Raw genomic sequence first — 23,440 nt, forward strand, 5'->3', positions numbered from 1 at the left:
GTGCAAACGGGTATAGGGGAAGGCATGAGGAAAATCCCAATGAGTTTCTGGTCTCAGCTACAGGGAGTCTGCACTCTCAACCCCAGGTGCAAAGTCCTTTCTATATGCCTGTGCCTCCTCTGTAAACACAAGATCATGGGAGACCTTTTGGGTACCCAGTGTGGGCTGTGAATCCAGACCAGTTTGCTGCAGGACTGTAAAACTTTAAAACTTTTGCATCTGGCAAGGTTGTCATGCCCTCTGTAGTATCTTTTGCCAGAGCTTATGTGTATGTATTTGGCATGTATGTACTTGGGGTTTTTAGTGTTTGGTAGGACAAGAAATGTCCAAGATTCATTTTTCTTGTGTCATTCTAACTAATGACATAATTAGCTACTTGAAACATATTTATCAGCATCTATATATTGATATTTGTTTTCAATTAAGGTTGTAATGTTCCTGTCATGTTTGCAAAGAAATGGGAGCAACAAGCTCAAAAACCCACCCAGGACAGCATGAATAAATTCATCAGAATGGATTTTAAGATTTTAAGAAATGATATTTTTCTTGCCTCTTAATAAGGTATAATGTAAGTGGTTATTGACTGAGACTTGGGGAAACAACCATAGCGATGGAAGTCACACACTCACGAGAGAGATTCATATATTTTGTACCTTTGGAGTACATACGATTTTGTGAGAGACATCTTGAGATTTTTACTTTCTTAGTGGAAGGGGAAACATTGGTGTAAAAGGCGTACTCTGAAAATGTGGACTTGAATTCATTAACAACCAGCTGCAGTACTCTGGACAGCTTCACGGGTACCAATCGACGTACGGTAAATGCAGGGGGGAAAAGTATTTCTCAGGATCTCGCAAAAGTACGTGCACCACGCCCCCCTTCAAAATGTCTCTTGCGTGGCTCCGTACCGTAGGCAACAGCGTCACCGATCACTTGTGTGTGTGTGTGTGTGTGTGTGTGTGGGGGGGGGACACTTTACCGAAACAGGTAGACAGCAACATGACATTAACAGTTACAGAAGAACACGTCTACAGTAAAATGCATACATAAATAAATATAAATAAAGTCATCATGAAAATACCACGAGTTGTTGATTAAAAATATATAATAATATATGAAATATATATGAATATATAAAATACGAAATAAAAATGAATTACATTACAGGGAAATCAAACACTGTTAGGGCCTTTGGTGATTTCTTATTTTTCAACTTAACCCGCTTGTCTGTTTTCTCCAGTCCGGTCAGAAATTTGACCACTGTTGGGTCTCGGCGTGACTCGTGATTTAGACACCTGTAAGTACTGCGCACGCCGCCCTCCCTTTGGACCAATCACGGCCTTTATGTCACTTGCTGAGGCTGAGGCAGGAAGAAAAGAAGAGCTCTCACTCCGTCACTATTCCCAGAAATCACAAAGAGCGGGGTCTCTCCCACTCGTATTATAATGATTACAGCAGTAGCTTCTAAAACAGGGGTCTTGAACTCCAGTCCTCGAGGGCCGGTGTCCTGAAACTTTTCCATGTGTCCCTGTTGCAACACACCTAATTACAATTAGTAGTTCATTAGCAAGACTCCATAGAACTCCAGAAACCTTGGAGTCATTTTTGACCAGGACATGTCCTTCAACGCACATATTAAACAAATATGTAAGACTGCTTTCTTCCATTTGCGCAACATCTCTAAAATTAGAAATATCCTGTCTCAGAGTGATGCTGAAAAACTAGTTCATGCATTTATTACTTCCAGGCTGGACTACTGTAATTCATTATTATCAGGAAGTCCTAAAAACTCGCTGAAAAGCCTTCAGCTAATCCAAAATGCTGCAGCAAGAGTCCTGACAGGGACTAGAAAGAGAGAGCATATTTCTCCTGTTTTGGCTTCCCTTCATTGGCTTCCTGTTAAATCCAGAATTGAATTCAAAATCCTGCTCCTCACACACAAGGTCTTAAATAATCAGGCCCCATCTTATCTTAATGACCTTGTAGTACCATATCACCCTATTAGAGCACTTCGCTCTTGCACTGCAGGCCTACTTGTTGTTCCTAGAGTATTTAAAAGTAGAATGGGAGGCAGAGCCTTCAGTTTTCAGGCCCCTCTTCTGTGGAACCAACTTCCAGTTTGGATTCGGGAGACAGACACTATCTCTACTTTCAAGATTAGGCTTAAAACTTTCCTTTTTGCTAAAGCATATAGTTAGGGCTGGACCAGGTGACCCTGAATCCTCCCTTAGTTATGCTGCAATAGACGTAGGCTGCCGGGGATTCCCATGATGCATTGAGTTTTTCCCTTCCAGTCACCTTTCTCACTCACTATGTGCTAATAGACCTCTCTGCATCGAATCATATCTGTTATTAATCTCTGTCTCTCTTCCACAGCATGTCTTTCATCCTGTTTTCCTTCTTTCACCCCAACCGGTCGCAGCAGATGGCCGCCCCTCCCTGAGCCTGGTTCTGCCGGAGGTTTCTTCCTGTTAAAAGGGAGTTTTTCCTTCCCACTGTCGCCAAAGTGCTTGCTCATAGGGGGTCATATGATTGTTGGGTTTTTCTCTGTATTTATTATTGTGCTATCTACTGTACAATATAAAGCGCCTTGAGGCGACTTTTGTTGTGATTTGGCGCTATATAAATAAAATTGAATTGAATTGAATTGAACATAACTGCATGCTGAGGTGGCAATTCAGCCAGATTCATGTTACAGATGCTCGTGAGTGAATGAACACGGTGCAATAAAAGTAAATTTTTCCAAACACTTACATTTACTTAAATTTACTTGAGTAAGGTTAGGGGTTGCCACTTCAACATGCAGTTAAGTTCTATACTAATTTCATTCAGGTGTGTTGCAACAAGGACACATGGAAAAGTTTCAGGACACCGGCCCTCGGGCACTGGAGTTCGAGACCCCTGTTCTAAAACGTTAACACAGAAATATTTGTTTTTCAATAAGCTGGCATGAAATCTCTCCGCATTGTTTATTGAAGCTTTGGGAAAAGTCTCCGAAGTTGATCGGGAGTGAAACAATTCCCTCCGCTGGGATTGGGAGCTAGCTCTAATAGACGATCTTTGGTCGTAGGTTCCTCTTGCCCTTCCTGTTCACTCACAACAACAGTGATGGCGGCTGCTGCTCGGCTCTTCATTCGAGGTGCAAACTCGAAACTTTCCATCGCCCCCAGCTCTTTAGGGGTCACGCTGCTAAAACTGTCGCCGAACTGCAGCTCCCGCACAAAAACACAACGAAGGCATGCGACGCACTTTACCTTCCAGCCCGACCCCGTCCCGTCTCAGTACGGTGAGTGTCTGGCTAACCGGCTAACATGGGGGAGCGGGTCGTGTTGGATACCGCTGGAATGTTCCTCAGTCCAACCGAGAAATAAGCACAGAAACGAGCTGTCACCGTGAATTACACAATGTATGGTTAAAGGAAACAGCTGCACGTGGGGTTTTTTGTTTACTTGTTAAGTCAGCACAGAGCAGTGTCGGGTACTTCCACCGCACTATCAGCACGGGCTTGCATTAAAGTGTGCTTGGAATAATAAATATTTATTTTCACACAATAGTTCGGTTATTCAGTAACAGAGCCAGATAAACTTTATTTTTATTATGACATAAGTGGGCTGGCCAGGTTAACACTAAAATGCGAGACAGAAGCTGATCATCCGTGTGGCACACTGCTAGGAGTCCACAGAAGGTAAATGGCACTGTTTGCTGTCCCAGAGCTACTTTGGCTTTTCAGACTAATCTGGCCTTTTTGTCCATGGGCATGATCACTGGTTTGTACTGCTGTATTTGCTCTTAGGAAGACTAAATAGCCATGAAAACAGGCTTAGATAACGGTATACTTACCACCTTCATCTTTACTTTTCCATTGTTGTGAAGCTGTCCTCATCATGGAAAAGATCCTTCTGTATTATCATTTCCTCTGTGGACGGCCAGGCTCACCAGTGTGTTGTTGGTGTTTTTTTTTTTTTTAATTATTATTATCATTATTTTATTTTAGAATAAACCAAAATGGTGATTTGGTCATTTTATGTTTAATGTAGTCTCTTTGTTTTGGCCCCCCAAAGGATGCTCTGTTTCACTTACACTTACTTAAAAGCTCCTGCATCTTGTGGGTTCATAGCCACAGCGTCCATACGACTTCTTGCAATCAGGTCCAGTCTTTTTACCTGGTTAATGAATGCTGAAATAAAAAAGCAATAGCACACATCATTGCATAACACAGCCCTTGACTTATTTGTCGCTGGACAGGCGAAAGATTCCTGGTTTGATTCTGGGAGGAGACGCTGTCTCTTGGCTCAGGAAGGGTATCTGGTGTAAAACTGAGAAAATGAAACATTCAAAGCTACCTGCTGTGAATAAGGAAGTAGCTAAAAATGTATTCATCTTTTCCTTGTAGTGTGATCTAATTCCAGGCTCTAAGCTGATTCTATAATATACTCTTACTCGATCCAGAATCACAACACGGTACTAAAAATTATAGGTGGGAATCACCTGACACCCCTCAATACAGTATTATCACAATATTTTAATCTGATGTTAATGTGAATTTTTTTTAACATGTTGCAATAAGCTCAAAACATAAAGTGCAATTTCACATTGTTTCAACTGCAAATTATGTTCTCAGAGTTAAACTCTTAAACTTTGCAATTCAATGAGGTCAAGCTGGCAATACAGCAATATAATACAGCAATTAACTACTATAAATCCTTATAAATCACATATCTGTTGTTGTCTGTATAGACAGAAGGTCGAATTTAACTACTCCATTTGTGCTTTCCTGTTCTGTAGGAATACAACCAAAATACAACCAGCTGGTAGCCAGTTGGCTCGAGTCCTTTCGAGTTGTGCTCATTGATAAACATTCATTCAGATTGATGGCAACATGGTGGCAGTCTGTCTGCGTTTATAAATTAAACAGCATTTATTTGCAAACCTTCGACAACCTCTCTGAGAATGATTGCAGTTGGTTCGAGTCAGACTGCAACTGTTCTGTTGAGGCCTAGTCGTGTTCAACAGTCCAAATGCAGAGTGCACAAAAACCATTAAGATATTTGCATTTTTTATGTGTGAAGTTCTTCATTTTTTTAATTTAATTGGTTCACCTAAAGGTCCTACCCAGAAGATGAACTTGTTCCAGTCCATTACGAGTGCCTTGGACAACACTCTGGCCAGCGATCCTACCGCAGGTAAAAAGCAAGCAGACACACTCTGTAAACCTCCAGGCTGCCTAACAATCATGAAAGTATGAATCAAGCTGTCCAAGACACCAGTTATTGGAAATCTAAAAAATTCAAAGTGGCTTAATCGAAAGAGTTTTCAGTATTTTTCACTCTTGCATACTTGAGCACTCATGTTGCTGACTGTTGTTTCTCTGCAGTCATCTTTGGGGAAGATGTCGCCTTTGGTGGAGTGTTCCGATGCACAGTGGGGCTGAGGGACAAATATGGTAAGATGCTGCTTTCTAGTTTAACGCTGGCTTTAAAACAAATGAGATTTACCTGATTTGAGCGACGCATACCAATGCACGGCATCAAAAAAAATCATAACATTTTTTTTTTTTCTTTTTTCAAAGTTGTTCTTGGTTGGTATAAGGTGACCAGGAACATAATTTTGAGCTGTCTTAAGTCAGCCTTTTTCCTCATTGACGTTTGCTTGTTTTGGCAAGGAAACCAGTGAAGTTCAGGCAGCTGAACAATGGGTGCTCTGTCCTTGTTCCCTTAGTCAGCATTGTGAAGTATTGAGTAACCGTTCTTTTTCTCTCTGTTTCTACTCCATTGTTTAAAGGTTTTTCACCTTGACAATTACAATCACGAGCATCATGGAAAATCATCTCAAAAAGAACCCTGTTGTAGTCTTGGAAATAGTGCAAAGTCCGCTAAATCTTACACTCTGTGACTAAAGACTGGGTTGTATGGTAGACATTAACAATCCCTCTCAAAAGTGACACCTGAATAGTTGGAAGAAAAAAAAAATTGTTAGGAACCTGTAGTCTGTGTAATTTTCGCCACTAGATGGCAGCAAAACACTGCTGAGAATCTCACCACCCACTGCTCTTCGGAGGGGCCTGTTACTGCCGAGCGTTCACCCAGAGGACCAGCATGATCTACTGGCACACGTGTCAGTCGTTGTAGGGGAAGCCTTACGAGCTGATATAGTATGAAGCTCGCCGTTGTAAGTTTTGTTTTTGGGGCTCATTATTTTCTCTTTAAGTTTTCTGATATTTTTAAATAGCGCACTCAGAATCCTACAGGTCGTTTAGACAGATCCTGGTGAAGAGGATCTGCCCTGTATGCAGTCACAGTGACAGCCGGAGAAGCACAGGTGTAATGTATAATGCAGTCAGTGGACAAGATATACTGAGACATTTGGCACTGAAATGCAGAGCTCCACAGACATACTGTTTTGTGACACCCACCATTATATTTGTTTAAGCAGTCAAAAATAATTTTTAATCACAGCTATTGAATTCATTAACAGTATACTGTAAGAAGTTTTAAAAATGTTCATTTTAATCTTCCCTGATCGTCGAGATCCAGATCCTTAAAGAGTGTAATACTGCAGCTGCTGCTCCACAGCTCTTAGGAGTCAACATTTAAACTTGTCATAGTCAGAAAATAACAGGTGCCAATAATTTCTAATCAAGTGTCCATGTGACCTGTGACAGATTGCCAGGCAATGCGAGGACTGTGCTTTTTTTGTTTTTGTTTCCACACTTGTTGTTTTATTCAGTTTTAATCCTGCAACTTCTCTGGTAACAGTGCACTCACACTGGGCTTTTGGCTGACCGGTCATGACCTGACTCCTCACTTTGAATAGGATCAGCTCACCTTCATATTGATTTCCAGCAGACTGAGGTGTGGCTTTTATATCAGGTCACCGTATTAGGAAAAGCCGCGAGTAGGAAACAAAAATACTGAAATAGAGCATGTAAAGCAGCGCTAAGCCTAAGCTTCCAGCAGTCGAGGGTTACTTGCACAGATGCTGACCTCTTTGAAATTTTGGCCATATTTATGAGCACCACTGTAACATAATATACAGCATGTGACTGAAAATGAGGAATAGCTTAATAAGTCCGCTGTAGTAGCCACAATTCATAGATGCCTTGTGGCACATTGCTGTCTAAAACGAGTGTCAGAACAGGTCCGTTCATTGAGATCAATCTGATTCACAAGAATTTACATCAGTAACTGTCTCAAAGCACTTTATACTGTATTAAGAGACAATCAGGTTCCTCTGGTTCTGCCGGAGGTCTCTTCCTTGAAAAAGAAGAGACTTCCGGCGGAACCACTCTTAGGGACGGTGAGTATAACCTTGACGCATCCCATTGATGTTATTACAGCTCATTAGAGTTAATTAATGCTGAATTGTGGGAAAACTGAGGTAGGGAGCCCCCTGCACACTGTGTTGAATGACAAATCGAATTCGAGCCTGCAGAGTCTAAGTTCTGTGACTAATTCGTGGTTAAAATGAGGCAATGTCTGCCTGGCCTTAAACTGAAGAAGCTGCTGAGCTTGTTTTTTTGTTTTTTGTTTTTTTGTTGTTTTTTTTTTAATTTATTCTTGTGCTTTTCAGGCTGTGGTCAAGTTTCCAACCAAAAGCAGTACATATTTTAATTAAATATCAAGAAAATCTTCAAAGGCCAACACTAATTAATATGTCTTCCCTGAATTTGAGTTGAATGACTATTAAGAGTTGGCCACACAGAGAAACAGTCGGTGGAGCTAATTCTCCACACAGATGCTGTTCGTGGGCCACCGCAGAACAAGACATGACTTAATTAAAAGAGTGCCAATCAAACCTCAAGCAAATAAATTGAAGCAATGTGGGAAATGTGGCGTTTCTGTTTTGTATAAGGCACTGATTTGAGGAAGGTTGGAATCATTTCACAGGCCCACACACACACCTTCGACTTTTTTTTCTTTTCTTTTTTGGGGGTCTGCCATCATGTTTTGCGTTTCAGTGGACAGTTAGGCCATATGCCTGGTGACTTAGCATGTTTGCATTTGTTTCTGGTTTTGATGACAGATGGAATTTCCATCAAAGCCAAGTATTAAAATTATTTACTTGTGTTCTAAAATAAAAGGCACATTAATAAAACACAGCTTGATGAAAATGCCCTGCATTTAGCTGTCCTGCATGGTAAAGTTTAGGGTTTTTTTTTCAGTTTCAACCTGTGGAGAAAAATGTACTTTGGCATTTTAAAAAAAGGGGAAAAAGGAGTTTTTCTGTCTCCACAGTGTCATTCAGTTAGGACGTAATATTTAAAAGAAGATGACCACTTTGGTTTGGTTGTATCATTGACCGCCGTAGTAGTAAATCTGTTTGGGTACACAAATGTCTAATGACATGGCAACAGCACCCAAATAGCAACTCACACTGTCTTCTGTTAAACTCAGCCACTCCATAACACAAGCGTGGAGACTGTGTGTGTGTGCAGCGACAGAATTTAATTGTTTTCCTCGTTTCTCACAAGGCTGATTGGCTAATTGGATGTCAATAGATTTCCTTTCTTGTTTGCATTTTCAGTGGATATTTGTATGCAGCCTGGAAATGGCGAGAAGTCTCGAACGCACCCTACAGTAGCGGGCTCTGCCTTTTTGTTTTCATTGACGTCAGAAGTGTTGACCTTTTGGAAAGGGATCATTATTTTCCATCTTATCCTTGTGTACAGTGACGAGAGCAAAGCTGTTTTTATTCCTCTCTGTACTGAAAAGGATGGCACACACCTCTGCCCCGCTGCCATTACACACAACAGAGGGGTAATGCAGGGCGGACTCCGTGTGAATGGCTTTTTACGAGACCGATGCATTCACCTCGGTGATCAGTCCTTCCACCTCTGGCTGTTGGCCTGTGCTTGATTGCTGTGAGAGCTACGGCGCACTAGCTCTCCTCTCACTCCCGTTTAGCCCGTTGCACTGAATGCAGTGTGGGTGTCAGACAGCTGACTATAAAAGTTCCACGTCGTCTATTTAAAATTGCATTCTAGACTCACGAGGCACAAACAGCAACACAACAGAGTTATTTTGGCATCACTTGATGTGTGTGTGTGTGTGTGTGTGTGTGTGTTTTAATTTACTTACTACTGATTGCTTTGATGGCACAGAAGCTCGCACACGTTATTTACTGTCACTTTCACATGAGGCTGCTTTTTTTTTTTTTTTTTTTTTGAGGTCGGCCTCAGTCTGAGCAGCGAGGCACTAAATTTTGATCACTTAATTGTGTGTTCCTCCGAGGGGTGGGGGGATGGGGGGTTTGGTTGTGGTGCCGCGGTTGCTAATTGAACTTTGAGTCCAGAGGGCACATAAGGGCAGAGTTTCGCTGCTGAGAAGCGCACTTCCCAGAGAAACAGAAAAAGGACTGGACTGGCAAATACACAAAGATGAGAGCAAAAAATAACATTCTCAGCCCAAATTTAGTGCCCCACTCTTGCGGTTCTTTCTAAGATTATAGGGTGGAGAATGGAAAATAGTATTTTTTTCTTTTTTTTTCCTCTCTTTCCTGTTTTTACTCCATGGGGGTTGTGTGTTCGTCGCAGGTTTGCTTAGTTACAGCTCAGGAGAAGTCATCAGCTTCTCAGTTCATTTATTTTAGGACCACATTGCATTGTCACAAAGTGTTTCTCTGAGATCTCATCAGTCACGTGTGAAAAGTCTCAGAAATTTCTGTCAATCAGTGCATTATCCAGGAAGCCTAAAACCTTAAAAGCTCAGTGGGAACTTATTTTTTCTGTGTGTGTTACCTTTCTAATTTGTTCTTCTCACCAGGTAAGGACCGAGTCTTCAACACTCCTCTTTGTGAGCAGGGGATTGTGGGATTTGGCATCGGTGTAGCTGTCGCTGGTGCCACAGCCATCGCTGAGATCCAGTTTGCTGACTACATCTTTCCTGCTTTTGACCAGGTATGACGCACTGCCTCACTCTGTGACAAAGTAATGCGAGTATTTGCACAACTCCAGAAATATCAACATGTTCATGAAGGAAACTGATTTGGGTCTGTTTTTAACAAAATTAGATGTTTGGGGGTTTTTTCAGTATTTTTTGAGCTTTCATAATTTCGTACATACTGGGGGAAAAACACATGAAATTTTCAAACTGCTACCAAAATAATTTTACACCCGTTCCAAAGTTTACAGTCTGAAGCCTGAATTGTTTTTGGTTTAGCATAAGTTTTGAAAAAATATATATTTCCAACTGTAAGTGTCACTTTCATGGGAGCTATCACAGTTTCAGCCAACAGAAAAATCCCAAGTTGTCTGTAATGCTGAGCAGAAATGTGAGAAGTTTAACTATACTTGGCCAATTGGCTAATTTAAATTTAAAGTTTTTGCTAAATCATTGAAAATGGACCCACTGTAAATAAATAAATAAATATATAGATTATATAGAAATAAGACCTTTTTAGAGTGGATGGTGGAAAATAAGAATTCTGTCATTTCCATGTACAACATTGGATTCTTTGCAGTCCTGTAAGTAACCAAAATAAGTTACTGTTGTCTGTACTTTACTTGCTGCCATAACAGTCAAGGCAATGTTTGTATATATTCCTGTTGTTTGCATATAGGTTTTTTTAATGACCATTTTTGTAGTTCATTTTGTTATTACTGTTATTTATTTAAAAACTATGCTATTCCACCAAACAAATGTCATTAAATCTTTCTACAAGGACAAATAAAGAATCTTAATCTTAATTGTTAATTTATTACTTAATTAGTATGTCGTATGAATGGCAACAGGGAGCTCTTTGTCTGTAGGAAAAGCTCTAAAACTTCAATATCAGAAAGTGGGCCGGATTGGAGTCAGACCGATTCTGGCCCCCGTGCCTTATGTTTGACACCCGTGATGTAGAGTAACAGAAACAACAAATTTTTATGTATCTTGGCAGCTAAAATTTGAAATTAAAAGGCTGTTTACAGATAAACAGTTGATATACATTCTTGTGGTACTGGCACATGCTGTTTACCTTTTGCAGGTCTCAGCTCTGCTGTTGTCACAAACAAAGTGTTGCTGAATCTTCAAATTGATGCCTAAAAGTACTGGATGTGATCATGTTAAATAGTTGGCTTGCATTCCTCTCAGTGTTCCTAGTTGTACGCATATTTCTCCCACATTAGCTTCCCTTCATTAGCTCTGAATCCAGAACATAATTTAAAGTCCTTGTCATCACATGTAAAGTCTTGAATAACGAGGCCTGATCTTATCTCAAAGAACTCATATAAACCAAATAAAGCACATTACTTACTTTACTTTCTCTGTATTATTTTAGGTCTTCACTTTACAATATAAAACACCTCGAAGTGACTGTTGTTGTGATTGACAGTCAGCATCCTAGCTTACGTCTCTCACTCAATATCTTTAGAAGCTTCAAGCAAAGACAGACAGAATGGGGAAAAAAATGAACCTTTTACTCCTTGCTTTTCATGTTTAACTTCTATCTCCTTTGTGCTGCATATTTCTTGCAGCGGACCTTGAATGTCTGTTATTTAACATTTCTGCAGCCTTGTACAGAAACATCAGCTGAACAAAAGGAGCCCTCTCCACAACCCCCTGCTTCAAAGCTTTGCTACAGAAGATTAATGTGACGTTAACACACTGAGCAGCACGTTGGGCAGTGCTGCTGTTTAACCATGCATACATGTTGACACCAGTGTCATCCTGTGTATTCTTGCCCTCCGCAAGATAAATGCGACTCTCGCTGCTATGTCAAGGCGACATGAAACAAAATATGCGATTGTGGAGCCAGTTTTTAAGAGCCTCCTATTGCGACGCAGAGAAACAGTAGATTAAATCTGGTGTCGGGCCTTGACTGGGATCCCTCTCGCCTTCTGCGCTCTCACTTAACACGATGGAGTCCAAACTGACCTTAGAGAGTCGTAAAAGGCGAATTAACAGTCCACCTGAGCTTCGGGGAGGGAAAATTTGGGACACCTCTTTGGTGGAAGCCCAGTGTCTGAAACTGTAGATGTAAAAGAAACCAAAGACACTTGAGGTGATGGCGCTCGTTAAAAATTAAGTGGCGTTTTAATATCTTTAAGAGGAATAGCAGAGAGAATGCCTCCGCACATGAAGCCAGGTCTTTATTCACAGAAACCAAAGAAAGTGCTCTGTTTTTGTTGGGATGTTTTTGCAAAGTAGTTTGCCATATATTTACATGACTGTGTTCTGGACTAATCTGCAGGTGCATTAATCTAAGTTATTATCGCTTTCCAGATAGTCAATGAAGCAGCCAAGTACCGCTACCGCTCTGGGAACTTGTTCGACTGCGGCAACCTCACCATTCGGGCTCCGTGGGGGTGCGTCGGCCATGGAGCCCTTTACCACTCTCAAAGTCCCGAAGCCTTCTTTGCTCACTGCCCGGGCCTCAAGGTCAGTCCACTGCTTCACTGTATATGCATTTCCTTTAGACATTTGTGGGTGTTTAATCTGAATTTCATCTCTCACCTGAAAGCAGAATTTGAAAGTCTACAAGAAAAAACTTTTTTTACTCTTTGTATTTTTTATTTATTTCATTATTTTATAACTTTTCCTGCACCATTATCAATGGTGATGCAATTAAAAAATTATTTCCAAATATTTCACAACAGTCAAAACTGTGTAAGTTAAACTATCCAGTTTAGATTACTTACACTGGAAGTGCTGAGTGCAGTCGAAGAGTTACGGTGTGCCAAAGAAATGGTGCTCAGAACAGAACACCCACATTTTTGCTTCTTTATCCCTCTCTACTAGTGTTTTTAAGTTTCTGCTGCCGTTTTTGAACTGTTTGAATATGGCGTATCTGATGCAGGTAGTAACGCACTTTTCAGTAGAACCTTGAGTTCATCTCAGCTCTGCCACCTCCTCCTAACTACACTCGAAAACATTTGCTTACATTATTTTTTTGGGTTTCTTTCTTCTTCAGTCAGCTAGATTAAAGTAATCCAGCAAAAGAGGCAAGGCTCATCACTGAGGCTGGCATCTCTGCCATTCAGAATCATATGACTGGCAGCTATAGGCATTTAAAGAAAACAAAAACTACAGAAACTGATCACTGCACTAGTGGAGCAGCAGAACAAAATGGGTGTCTTACAGTGGATCATGAAAGTATTCACAATGCTTCATTTGTTCCATATTTTGTCATGTTAAAGCCTTATTCCAAAATGGATTAAATTCATTTTTTATAACACACCATAATGACGAAGGGAAACAATTTTAGTTGAAATTCTTGCAAATGTATATAGAATTTATAACATGTACGTCAGTGTTCACAGCCTTTGCCATAACATTTAAAACTGAGCTCCTGTTTCCACTGAACATCTGTCAGATGTTTCTTGATTAGAGTCCGTCTGTGGTAGTCCAAATGTCTATATGAGGTTTAAAAACTGTCAGTGTATCATACAAATTTAGCATGAACATCACCCTCAACGTTAAACACACCTGTTGGCTTTGGTAAATGATAAATGAAGTAGTACTTATATTATGCCTTTCTACTTAATTTGGGCAGCAAAAGTGTATTTTAGTCTTGTGAAAGACAACGAGGAGTCTGTATGTGTGTGAAAAGGGCTTGAGAAATGAAATTATTCATCAGTTCTGTGATACTGTCAGTGCAACTACTTTTAATCTGGGAGTTTTCTCATATACCTCTGAGGTCTGTAAAGTTTACAGCTGCAGTTCATCCCCTGTGAGTAATAAACAGGTCTTTCACTAAAAGGTCACAAACTGATAAATCCTTGTGCATATTATCAGCCCTGTTCCCTCCTCCTGAGGGTCGGTCTCAATACACAGAAATGATTCAGCTCTGGTAAATACACAGTGCTGCAGTTAAACCTGGATTTTGATTAAAGTACAGCTTCAGTCAGAACCACTGTAGTGTGCAGTAGCATGCATTGGGCAGCATGGATCTGTTGTGCCATGCAACTACACTGTCAAGCACCCATGTAGAATGCATACGGTAGGTTGAGCATACTTGCCTGCGAGCCAGAGGCAGCAAGAACAGCAAGACCCAACCCCAGCACAGAACAAAGCAGATGTCAATATCAGCAGATGTGATATTGATTAAATCAGATCCTGCATGAAAAAGAGGAGTGTGTGAGTGGCAAAGTGGCTTGCCTGAAATGAAAGCAAGACAGTTGGATCTTTTAATAAAACATCTGGAACCATTACAGTTCTCAATTAGAGACTGGGTAAAACACTGGAGTTCATTTGAAGCCACTTTTTGCAAGTGTTTAAGTTTGTATAGTTAGGTATGATGATGTTCTCTGCAGTCGAATTGTGAAACCATTTTAAACCTTTAAATATTCCATTCTGTTTAATGGGGAACATTAAGGTCAGTTCATTATATTCTTTGGCCTAACAGATGTCGTTTGTTTCTCAGATTGTAATACCTCGTGGTCCAATTCAGGCCAAAGGGCTGCTCCTCTCCTGCATTGCTGACAAGAACCCATGCATTTTCTTTGAGCCCAAGATTCTGTACAGAGCAGCAGGTAAGCTGGTTTGTGTGTAAATGTTACTGTAAAATCAACACACGACTGAAGCTTTGTTGATGTTTGTTCAGTTGTCCTCTCCTCAGCTTTTTTTTTTTCCCCTCAACTTTCTGCTTGGATTCTTTATGAAAAGCAAATGTTCTCCCTCTTTAGAGGTGCGAAGCTGAACAAACAAACAATGTGCCTGACTACAAACAATGTGACTGAGATCAGCTGGGCCACAAGCGTGAAGCAGGCGTCTAAATGGTGTGTGAAGTGTTGACAGTGGCGAGCTGAACCCTCTCCCCCCTCCGCTCCTTGAGTGCAGTGTTTAGGGGTAGCATGAAAAAGCCCCAAGGCCAGCGTGGCCTTGGGAACACTGCCGGGGTAAACAGTGTCCAGCATTACCAGCAATACCATAATAAACTGTTAACAGTTGTTGAAAGCTGCTGTAAAACAGCACTGCCTCAGCCACATGTTGGTAATTTGATTTCCAAGAATTAAGACAGATGAATTTTTAAAGATTTTTAAAGACTTAACTTGTACCGACAGACTTTAAGAATTTCTTTTAAATTTTTTAAAGTGTTTTCTGCTTTGATGGGAATCAGATCAGTATAAAAAAGTATGCTCCTTTCTTCTTCTGAGTAGTTCATACTGTAACGAAGGACATTAGTAAAAACGGCTGTCGCAGCACAGATAACACGTTTTAATAGCTTCCATTCTATTTGATTTATGTTTGCTTACACAGCCTGACATGTACTTTTCCAAAAATGTAAGTCCGTGAGACAGCAACAGTTGTGATTGATCCATATTGTAGCAATCACACATACACAATTTGGATAAGGATTTCCTACAAGACTTTAAAATGGAATATTTAATGGACTGTCATTTTATTTAACTTTGTCATTAGGCAAACACAATAACCATTATTATTTATTTTTCTTTCATTTCTCTGTCCGTGTATAAACTCAATCAGTTCTAAGGTTTCCTCTGATAAAATTTGCAAATTTCAGTGTGATCTGCTGAGCTCACACATCACTGTTAGAGTACACAAAGCATCTCAGCAGAGTGGTGTAGAACCACCGATACCAACTAGTGCAGAACCAGCCTGCCGAAGAGTCCAGTTGGAGCCACTTGATGGCTTTGTTAAGTGTGACAGTGGGAGAGATTGAATGGCTCACTGGTTGTCTAAAGGGTTTGTTTCATTCGAGGTACAGACCAGAATTATTGTTAGTTTCACAGCCTTCTTAATGACGAAGACATCACCCACAGCTGCCATACCACACTGAAGTAAGGAGTCATGTCTTTGAGTTACGACAGCAGTGTTTCTTTGTAATGAGCGTAAACCGAGTAAATGTGGAAAAACTGAAACATACTGTTGAAACTGCACTCTTTCTCTTCAAGGAAAAAAAGGGGTAAATTAGTTAATAGATCTTCAGTAACATGTGACTTATTTCAACAATCTGCTAGTATGTGCAGTTTTTTTGGCCTTGTCCACTTGTGACAGAGCTGAATGTTGTCTGTGAGCATCAGCAGTGGTGGAATGTCAAATTTTGATAAATTAGGATTTACTGTAACTAGTTTAAGTTGTGTTTAAAAGTATACATACATTTTCTTTAGGGTTGTAAAGCAGTGCAGTTTTTTTAAAATTACAAATTCAGTGTTCTATTATGACCATGAGTTAAATTATCAATCTGTCTTCTTGTAACTGCTTATCCAGTTCAGGGTCATGGGGGGAGCTGGAGCTCATCCCAGCTATTACAGAGAATAAAGCAGGATACACCCTGGACAGGTCGCTAGTCCATCACAGAGTTAACACAGATTGAAAGATAATAACTAACACGCTCATTCAAACATACAGACAATTTAAAATATTCAGTTAATCTAACGAGAACAAATGATAAGAACTTACAACATGATTATGCCCTTAAAGTAATATACAAAATTCTAATTGAGGTGGACTTGAAGTCTTTTGTCCTTGTAAACTCTGTTTCTTAATTTATGTTTATGCTTGCTTTTATAAGAAATGCACAAAACAAAATGTATAAAAGATTCAAGCTTACTTTCATCATTATTGATGGCTTTAATACCTCACAGCTATAGCTACTCACTGACAAATGACTGATAAGGGATGTAAGAGTGTAATACATGTGTCATGTTTCAGATTTATGTAGTTAATAAAATCAGTTACCATCAATAACAGTAGCCAGGAAGAAGGCAGGTGTTTTTGTTTGCATTATTTCTCTGTTGATGCTGTCTGCCTTTTGTGGGATTGATGAAATAGTAGATCGGTAAGATAGTGTTTGGAAAAAGAGAGATATTGCCCTCTTATATCGACTATCAACGACTGGCTGAGCCTTTTGCCAATCATTTTTACAAGAGCGATTTATTTATTTATTTGCCCATGAGTAAGTTTGCTAATAATGCTGGCTGAAGGTAAGAAAAGCAGTCAACGGAAAAATAATAGCGCTGTTTTAATGGCTCCCTCTTCTAACTGCGATCAAATGCACCCTCCTCAGAGTGCGCCCAACTGAAGTGATTCATTTACTCAAACTCATAACAGAAAGAAAGAAAGGCAGTAGCCTATGTTCAGAAAAAAACAAAACATTTTGTTTAAATAAAAGAACCCACAACGGGTGGGGAGGGACCACTATAACCATGTTCAAATGTCTCTTCCAGCAAACATTACAAAACAAAATCTCAGACGTAAAGTTGTCTTTGTCCGATGTAGCGCAACTGAAATAAATAAATGAATAATCCAAAAAAGTAGCTATATTGATACTGAAACAAACAAGAAAAGAAGGTAAAATATTCCCTCCAAACAAAATGTATAAATTCTAAAAGTGCAAATCAGGCTGTGCATGATCACATTGCTCCGCCCATCAAAAATTCTGCGCCTGCGCGAATATATATTGGCTATCGTCAGTTATTGGACTGGCAGTTGTCAGTTGGAAAATTTTTACATATCACCCAACCTTAGAACACAATAAATAAATGTTGTTGTGCCTCGGGTTGGCCGCCTTTGGAACTACAGCAAAGGCCCATGTTTGATGATGCACTCGAGAGCCCTGCTGCTATATTGCAACATATGCTGCATATGTTGACAAGATACTTGTCAAATCAAAACAAATCTTGGGCCATGGAAGAGGGACTTAAAAATCAGCTGTACCATCATTGCACGCACAATAGTTTTAGCTAATAGTTTTCTACCCCTTTTCTGTCCTGAATGCAGGACATTGCTGCTGTCAAAGTGATTTGACTCAGATGTGGGTGGCCTTTACTTTAATATTACTTACAGCTGTTCAGACATGCCAAGGCCATTACACATGAAGCCATAGTGCATGTGGGTATTTGGAATTCATTGTGTAGGAGCGTAGACAGTGTATCAAGCTACATATAGCAAATCATCTTCTTTTACACATTGAGATGCCTGGTTATTGCATCCCGGGGTTAGGGTTAAACACATGCAGGAAAAACTCTAGGGTGTTGCACTAGGAGTGACCTAATACAGTTGCCGTTGTGACTGACACATCAAATTGCCTCGTGTTACATTATGACAAATCCATTGTCTGCTTCACTCTGAGGGGTTCTTTAGCGGTAGCGTGCGCAGGGTTATTTTCATTTCCTACAGGAGCAGAGCAAACCACTTTCTTGTGCCATATGCCTCCAATGATCTCTGCTCGATTATGAAGTCATGTTTTTTGATTGCCGGGGCCTCTCCTTTCTCACGTACAAGAGGACTAAAACCACTCATTTGCCCCATTGAGGTCGTACTGGTTTGCAGGGACCTGAGATTCCACTTGTTAAACCGTAACCCAGTTTTCATAATTCAGGTTTAACTTTCTTAAAAAGGCCATTTTTCCACTCAATTGGCCAATTTTCTGTCTCGTCTGGAAGCCTAAACAGGAGAGTTGCACATGATTCACCGAAGTCGTTGGGATGGGCAGCCTTTCTTTCCTTTAACGGCTTCTCGTAGGCTCTAAAGGATCATGGAAGCCGTTCAAGGTTTCCAGAAAGATCTCAAACTCAGCATCTCCTTGGAGCCCAATTACTCCGCCTAATTGCAATTTTAACTTTTTGTGTTGCCATTGAGGAACGCTTTTTAGTAGTTCACGTTCTCCAACATCCACTCACACTTTAAGATCCTGTACGCTGTGCAAACTTTGGAGCCAAAACCAAGATGGTGAATGAGATTCAAAGACAGTAAATGCTACATTTAGAGATTAAATGTTTGCATCTGTGCAGTATAAATACTGCTAATAAGCCGCTTGTTTGAAAGTGATGGCAGTTTTGAGTTTATGATAAGTTTTTGCGTTATAATAAATTCCATGACTGTGCTAATGTTTTCCAAGACTTTAATAGCTTTTATTCAAACCATATACTTACATGCACTTTGTCTTGGACTTGAGTTCAAAGAGGGCCTGGCTGCGAGGCTCCCCCTTTTGGGCTGATATTCCGTTTATGTGGCCCCTTTTCTGATTGATACCCCATCCCAATGTGTTGTTGTCAAGATTAATCAGAGTTACAAGCCCATAGCTGGCAGAGGATCTCATTAGATCATGCATTAGATTGTGCTGATAAAAGCACACTGGCTGTGGTGAGAGATGAGGTTCTGGAAAAAGCCTAAAGAAGCATTTGAAGGGAGCCAGATAAAATGTTCTAGAGCAGGGACCTTTTTTTGTTTTGTTTTTGAAGGTCTGTTATTTGATCAGTTTGTCATCTGGTCTGTCATTTAGAGGCATGCTTAGTTCGAGATCGGAGTATTTTAGGTAAAAATCCCAGACTTCATAGTGAAATGAATGAATGTTTTTTTTTATGTTGCCCCTTTTGCATTTTGCATGTAAAGGTTTTGAATGTGTATGTTTTGTTTTTGTTTTTTCTCAGTGGAGCAGGTTCCCGAGGAACCTTACACCATCCCGCTCTCACAGGCTGAGATCTTACAGGAAGGAAGTGATGTCACTCTGGTTTCCTGGGGAACGCAGGTAGGCAATCACACTCATCATTGACACACTCTCAGCAGGTTACTCGAGGAGTTTCAATGTTATAGTCTATCTTTGACTCATTTTCCATGGCCGCAGGAAGAAAGGGTCCAAGTTTCATTTTCACTAAATGACATTTAAACCCAGGGAGGGTAGCGGTGGATTAACTCTAAGTCTCTCCCTAGCCCCCCTTCTGTCCCAGCAAGGTCTCTCAGCAGGCAGCCTGAGAGACCATATCTGCCCAGACATCTCCACGACATCAAGGCTGTTGATGACTCTCTATTAACACTACATGTCTGCTGCACACTTTCCATTGTGGCCTTTTTCTTTTCACATGTGAGATTTTATGTTCCTCAGCTTGATATAAAGATGCCTGTAACTCACCAGGAGTCATCCCTGACTTCGATTGTACCCAGCCACTTTAACAGGCTTATCCAGGGCATGATGTACCTGCAAGCGTGGCAGGGGGAGGGTCGGATAGTGCTGAAGGAAACTGTCTAACTATTAATGGTTAAGGGTGGATAGGGAGGAAAGAGGATCTAGTAAAGTAGAGGAAAACACGGTTCTCTTTCTCTAAACGCCATCCTTTATGTTCATCTGTCTCGCTTATTTAAATGATAATAAACAAACAATGTAACTTTTTATTCTTCAGAATTGCATTATTTAGTATTATGCTTGTTTATAAGTTTGAAGTTGTGTTTTTGTTTTTATTTTTTCAAACTGGCACGTCTGCTGACAACTATTATAGTTGCGATCATTCAGATTTATCACAGCAATTCTTGTTTGGAAGCGTCGAAAAAAAAAAATGGCTGCCAGTAAACACGGACTCAGTGAACCCGGACACTACAGTGATGAATTGATGAGGCAGGACCATTTCTACGCCATATTTTGTTTTGTTTTTTCTTGTGACTTTTCACATTCAGCTTTCTTTTTGTTAGTCTGTTCTGAATTGGGTGCAATATTTGTTTAGCTGAAAGTAAAATACAAGGCAGTGCTTAAATTATTGTCCTTTGCATTTTTACCACCTGTAAAACCAGCGCTTACAAAGATGTAAATATGAATGTTAAGTTACAAACTATTAGTCACGTGCTGGCTTTTAGTTGGGATGGGTCAAAATAGTGGTAAACAAGATCCTAAACATTCCGTATTGTGGTGGGAAAAGAACAAGCTTGTGTTTTCAGCATCTGGAGATAATATAAAAATATGCCTTTTTACTGTCACATTATTTTAAGTGTAAGACCTAGTGTTAGGAAATTTAAGGCAGGCTGAAAAGTCTTTTTCATTTCCTGTTTAGATTCATGTGCTGAAGGAGGTGGCGTCCATGGCTCAAGAAAAACTGGGAGTATCCTGCGAGGTCATTGATCTACAGACCATCCTACCCTGGGATATTGAAACCGTTTGCAAGGTAACAGAGATGCATGCACACATCACAAGCAGAGCAAATTGTAAAAAAGTACCACAAACATTTATTTTGGTGCCGCTTTTTTTAAGTAAGTGAATAAATCCACAAATAATATTTAATAGTGGAGCAATAGATGTAAAACACAGTCCACAGTCCTGCATAAAGGATGCCAGTTGAATGAAAGCTGTAATGTTTAAAGTTGTTGAATAACAGGAAATAATCAGAAAACTAATTAATCATGTTTTTCCCCCAGTTTTCTCATTCATGTCAAAAGTTGGGGTACACAACAAACTGCAGATTTGGAGAATCATATCGTTTGAGTTTCAAACGGAATACTTTGACATTTGTTATTCATTTAGATGGTCATTTGCCATAAATACTGCTGGTCAGTGGAACCTTCTTCCTACTGGATCTTTGTTTATTGTGGTACAAAGTTGGGCAACGTTCGTCTGGGCAGTGTGGTTCTCTTTGGTTCCTGATAAACAGGATCCCTTCTACCGCTGGAAAGACGCGACTACTAGTTTATGTTGCCTCAGCCTTACACAGGCTATGGCACTCGCTAAAATAAAATATTTAATTTGGGAGGGCTTTGAGAAGGGAGCTTTCTTTCCAGTGGGTATTCCATCCTTATTTACTTTGAAATACAGGAAGGAGCATGACACAAGACAGTTTGGAGAATTGTGGCCTAGAAAGATTCTTTCCTGCTCACCAAGGGCAAAGCGCCTGTAGACTAAACCACCAGGAGACCAGCTGGAGAGGGTCTGATGTTATGAAGAGACAAAAAGGTGTGTCTGTCAAGTCAAACCTTAAGGAGCCTTGCAGTGAGACACGACTCATAATCATGCATCCTCTTGACACTCGGATTGCTGCCTTTTGCAATGGTCCTTGAATAATCACAAACCATCTTTGTTTGTCACCAGCTGTTTAATTTCGCATGTTTATTATCCAAGTTTCATGCTCCTCTGGTGAAAGATACACCTTCATCAGCGAGCACCAGGTTGCGCCCGCTGCCAAGCATATCTTATAACCAGCATTTAAAAGGCAGGAAGAAACTGTGGTAGGAGGGTAGTAATTTAATAGGGAGTCAATTTGAACTGATGGCAGAGACTGCAGCATTGTGTTGGCACTGAAATACTCGGAGTGAGCCGCAGTCAGTTACAGTTTGTTCAAGGGAGCTTCTCAAGTCCATGCAATCTTTCTTTCATTTTTCTTTTTTTCCCCTTTTTTTGTAATTTGTGCCCCATTAAAACAACTGCCATGAAATTGAATAGTGTGTTTATGTGCTGCTTAACAGGCCTGATGCCAAACCTGCCACCTCGAGCTTGTCAACAACATCTCTGCTTGTCATTTCCTCCAACCCAATATTCCTTAAACATCTGTCAAACCCATAAACCAATTTCCCCAAACACACACTCACATACAATCAAATACACACACACACACACACACACAGAGGGCCTGTTCCTTCTTTCATATTTGGCAGTAAAGTCACTGTTGCATTACACTAATCACTCTAGGGATACCAGTCTCTTTTTCAAGCCTCTTCTGCTGGATGAGCAGTGAAACAGCCTTTTAATCAGGCTATTATCAAATTTCAGTGAAGGCACAGAATTAATTTCAGTGCAAATCACGATTATTATCACCCAGACTAATGCACAGGAATACGCATTAACGGCTTTTATTTTATCTTTTAATTAATCGGAAACAAGCAAGCAAATATCCAGATGTACATTATTCACAACGAAAACAAATGGAAGTAGCTTACGCAACACCTGCCACCACAAATAAAAGGTGGCGGATGCAACGCTGCGCAGACCTCCAAATGCTACGGCTTGTTCATTTCAAGCATAAAAGGAGCCAAAGGCACAATGCTGAGATGACCTTTGGTTGTCCAGAGGTAGACATGTCTGCCATTATTTTCGTTTGGAATGGGAGACGTGTAAACAGATTTTAGCATTTAAATTAAAGCTGTGTTTGTCTTTTGTGCATATATTTAAAATACGTTACATTTCATTGGACTGGCTAGAGCTGAAACAATTAGCCGACTCATTAGTGCGCTGACGGAACAAATGATCTTTTGATATTATAAAAGATTACTTTGCTTTATTTTAAAGCATTTAGCTTTCAAGAAACTTTTAAAGGCGAAGTATCTTTAGCGTTAAAATTAAGCTAAAGTTACGTTCAGCATCTGCTTTACCAAAAGGGGTCGCCACAGCTAGTAGTTCTGCATGTTTGATTTGGCAGATTTACACTGGATGTCCTTCCTGATACCAACCTCAGAGGGAATTTGGATGCAAACCCGTGACTTTTTTACTCACCAAGCGAATGTGTAAAAGAGCTTATGTGGAAAATAATTAGCATTATATACAGAATAAGTGAAATCTGTGGCTTTCTTAAAACTATGTTTTATGAAAAATCAACTAACTTCAGCAGTCTTGAGACAATACTACACAGCTGAGTGACACTAGATAGAAATCTTCAAAGTTTCATACACTTTGTTGCTTATTTATGTTATAAAATGCACAAAAAGAAACACACCCCAAAGTTAAAAGCTTTCATTTTTGTGACAGTGACAGCAGGCAGTAGTACAGTGTCCTGAGTGTCCTCAGTAACCCCTCACAAGCGGTG

At 40.2% G+C, this 23,440-nt stretch overlaps 1 protein-coding gene across 1 annotated transcript in view; it reads left to right on the forward strand.

Moving 5' to 3' along the window:
- The first annotated feature begins 3,057 nt into the window (after positions 1–3,057).
- The window catches only part of bckdhb (branched chain keto acid dehydrogenase E1 subunit beta), a 55,290-nt gene continuing 34,907 nt past the window's right edge, over positions 3,058–23,440 (forward strand). The window contains exons 1-8 of the mRNA XM_003453475.5: positions 3,058–3,286; positions 5,106–5,183; positions 5,375–5,443; positions 9,762–9,895; positions 12,204–12,359; positions 14,344–14,452; positions 19,316–19,413; positions 20,705–20,815. Of these exons, the coding sequence (XP_003453523.1) occupies positions 3,109–3,286; positions 5,106–5,183; positions 5,375–5,443; positions 9,762–9,895; positions 12,204–12,359; positions 14,344–14,452; positions 19,316–19,413; positions 20,705–20,815 (933 nt within the window). The 5' untranslated portion in view covers positions 3,058–3,108. The remainder of the gene's footprint in view (positions 3,287–5,105; positions 5,184–5,374; positions 5,444–9,761; positions 9,896–12,203; positions 12,360–14,343; positions 14,453–19,315; positions 19,414–20,704; positions 20,816–23,440) is intronic.

Source organism: Oreochromis niloticus, linkage group LG11, assembly GCF_001858045.2.
Source record: "Oreochromis niloticus isolate F11D_XX linkage group LG11, O_niloticus_UMD_NMBU, whole genome shotgun sequence".
Classification (NCBI taxonomy): Eukaryota; Metazoa; Chordata; class Actinopteri; order Cichliformes; family Cichlidae; genus Oreochromis; species Oreochromis niloticus.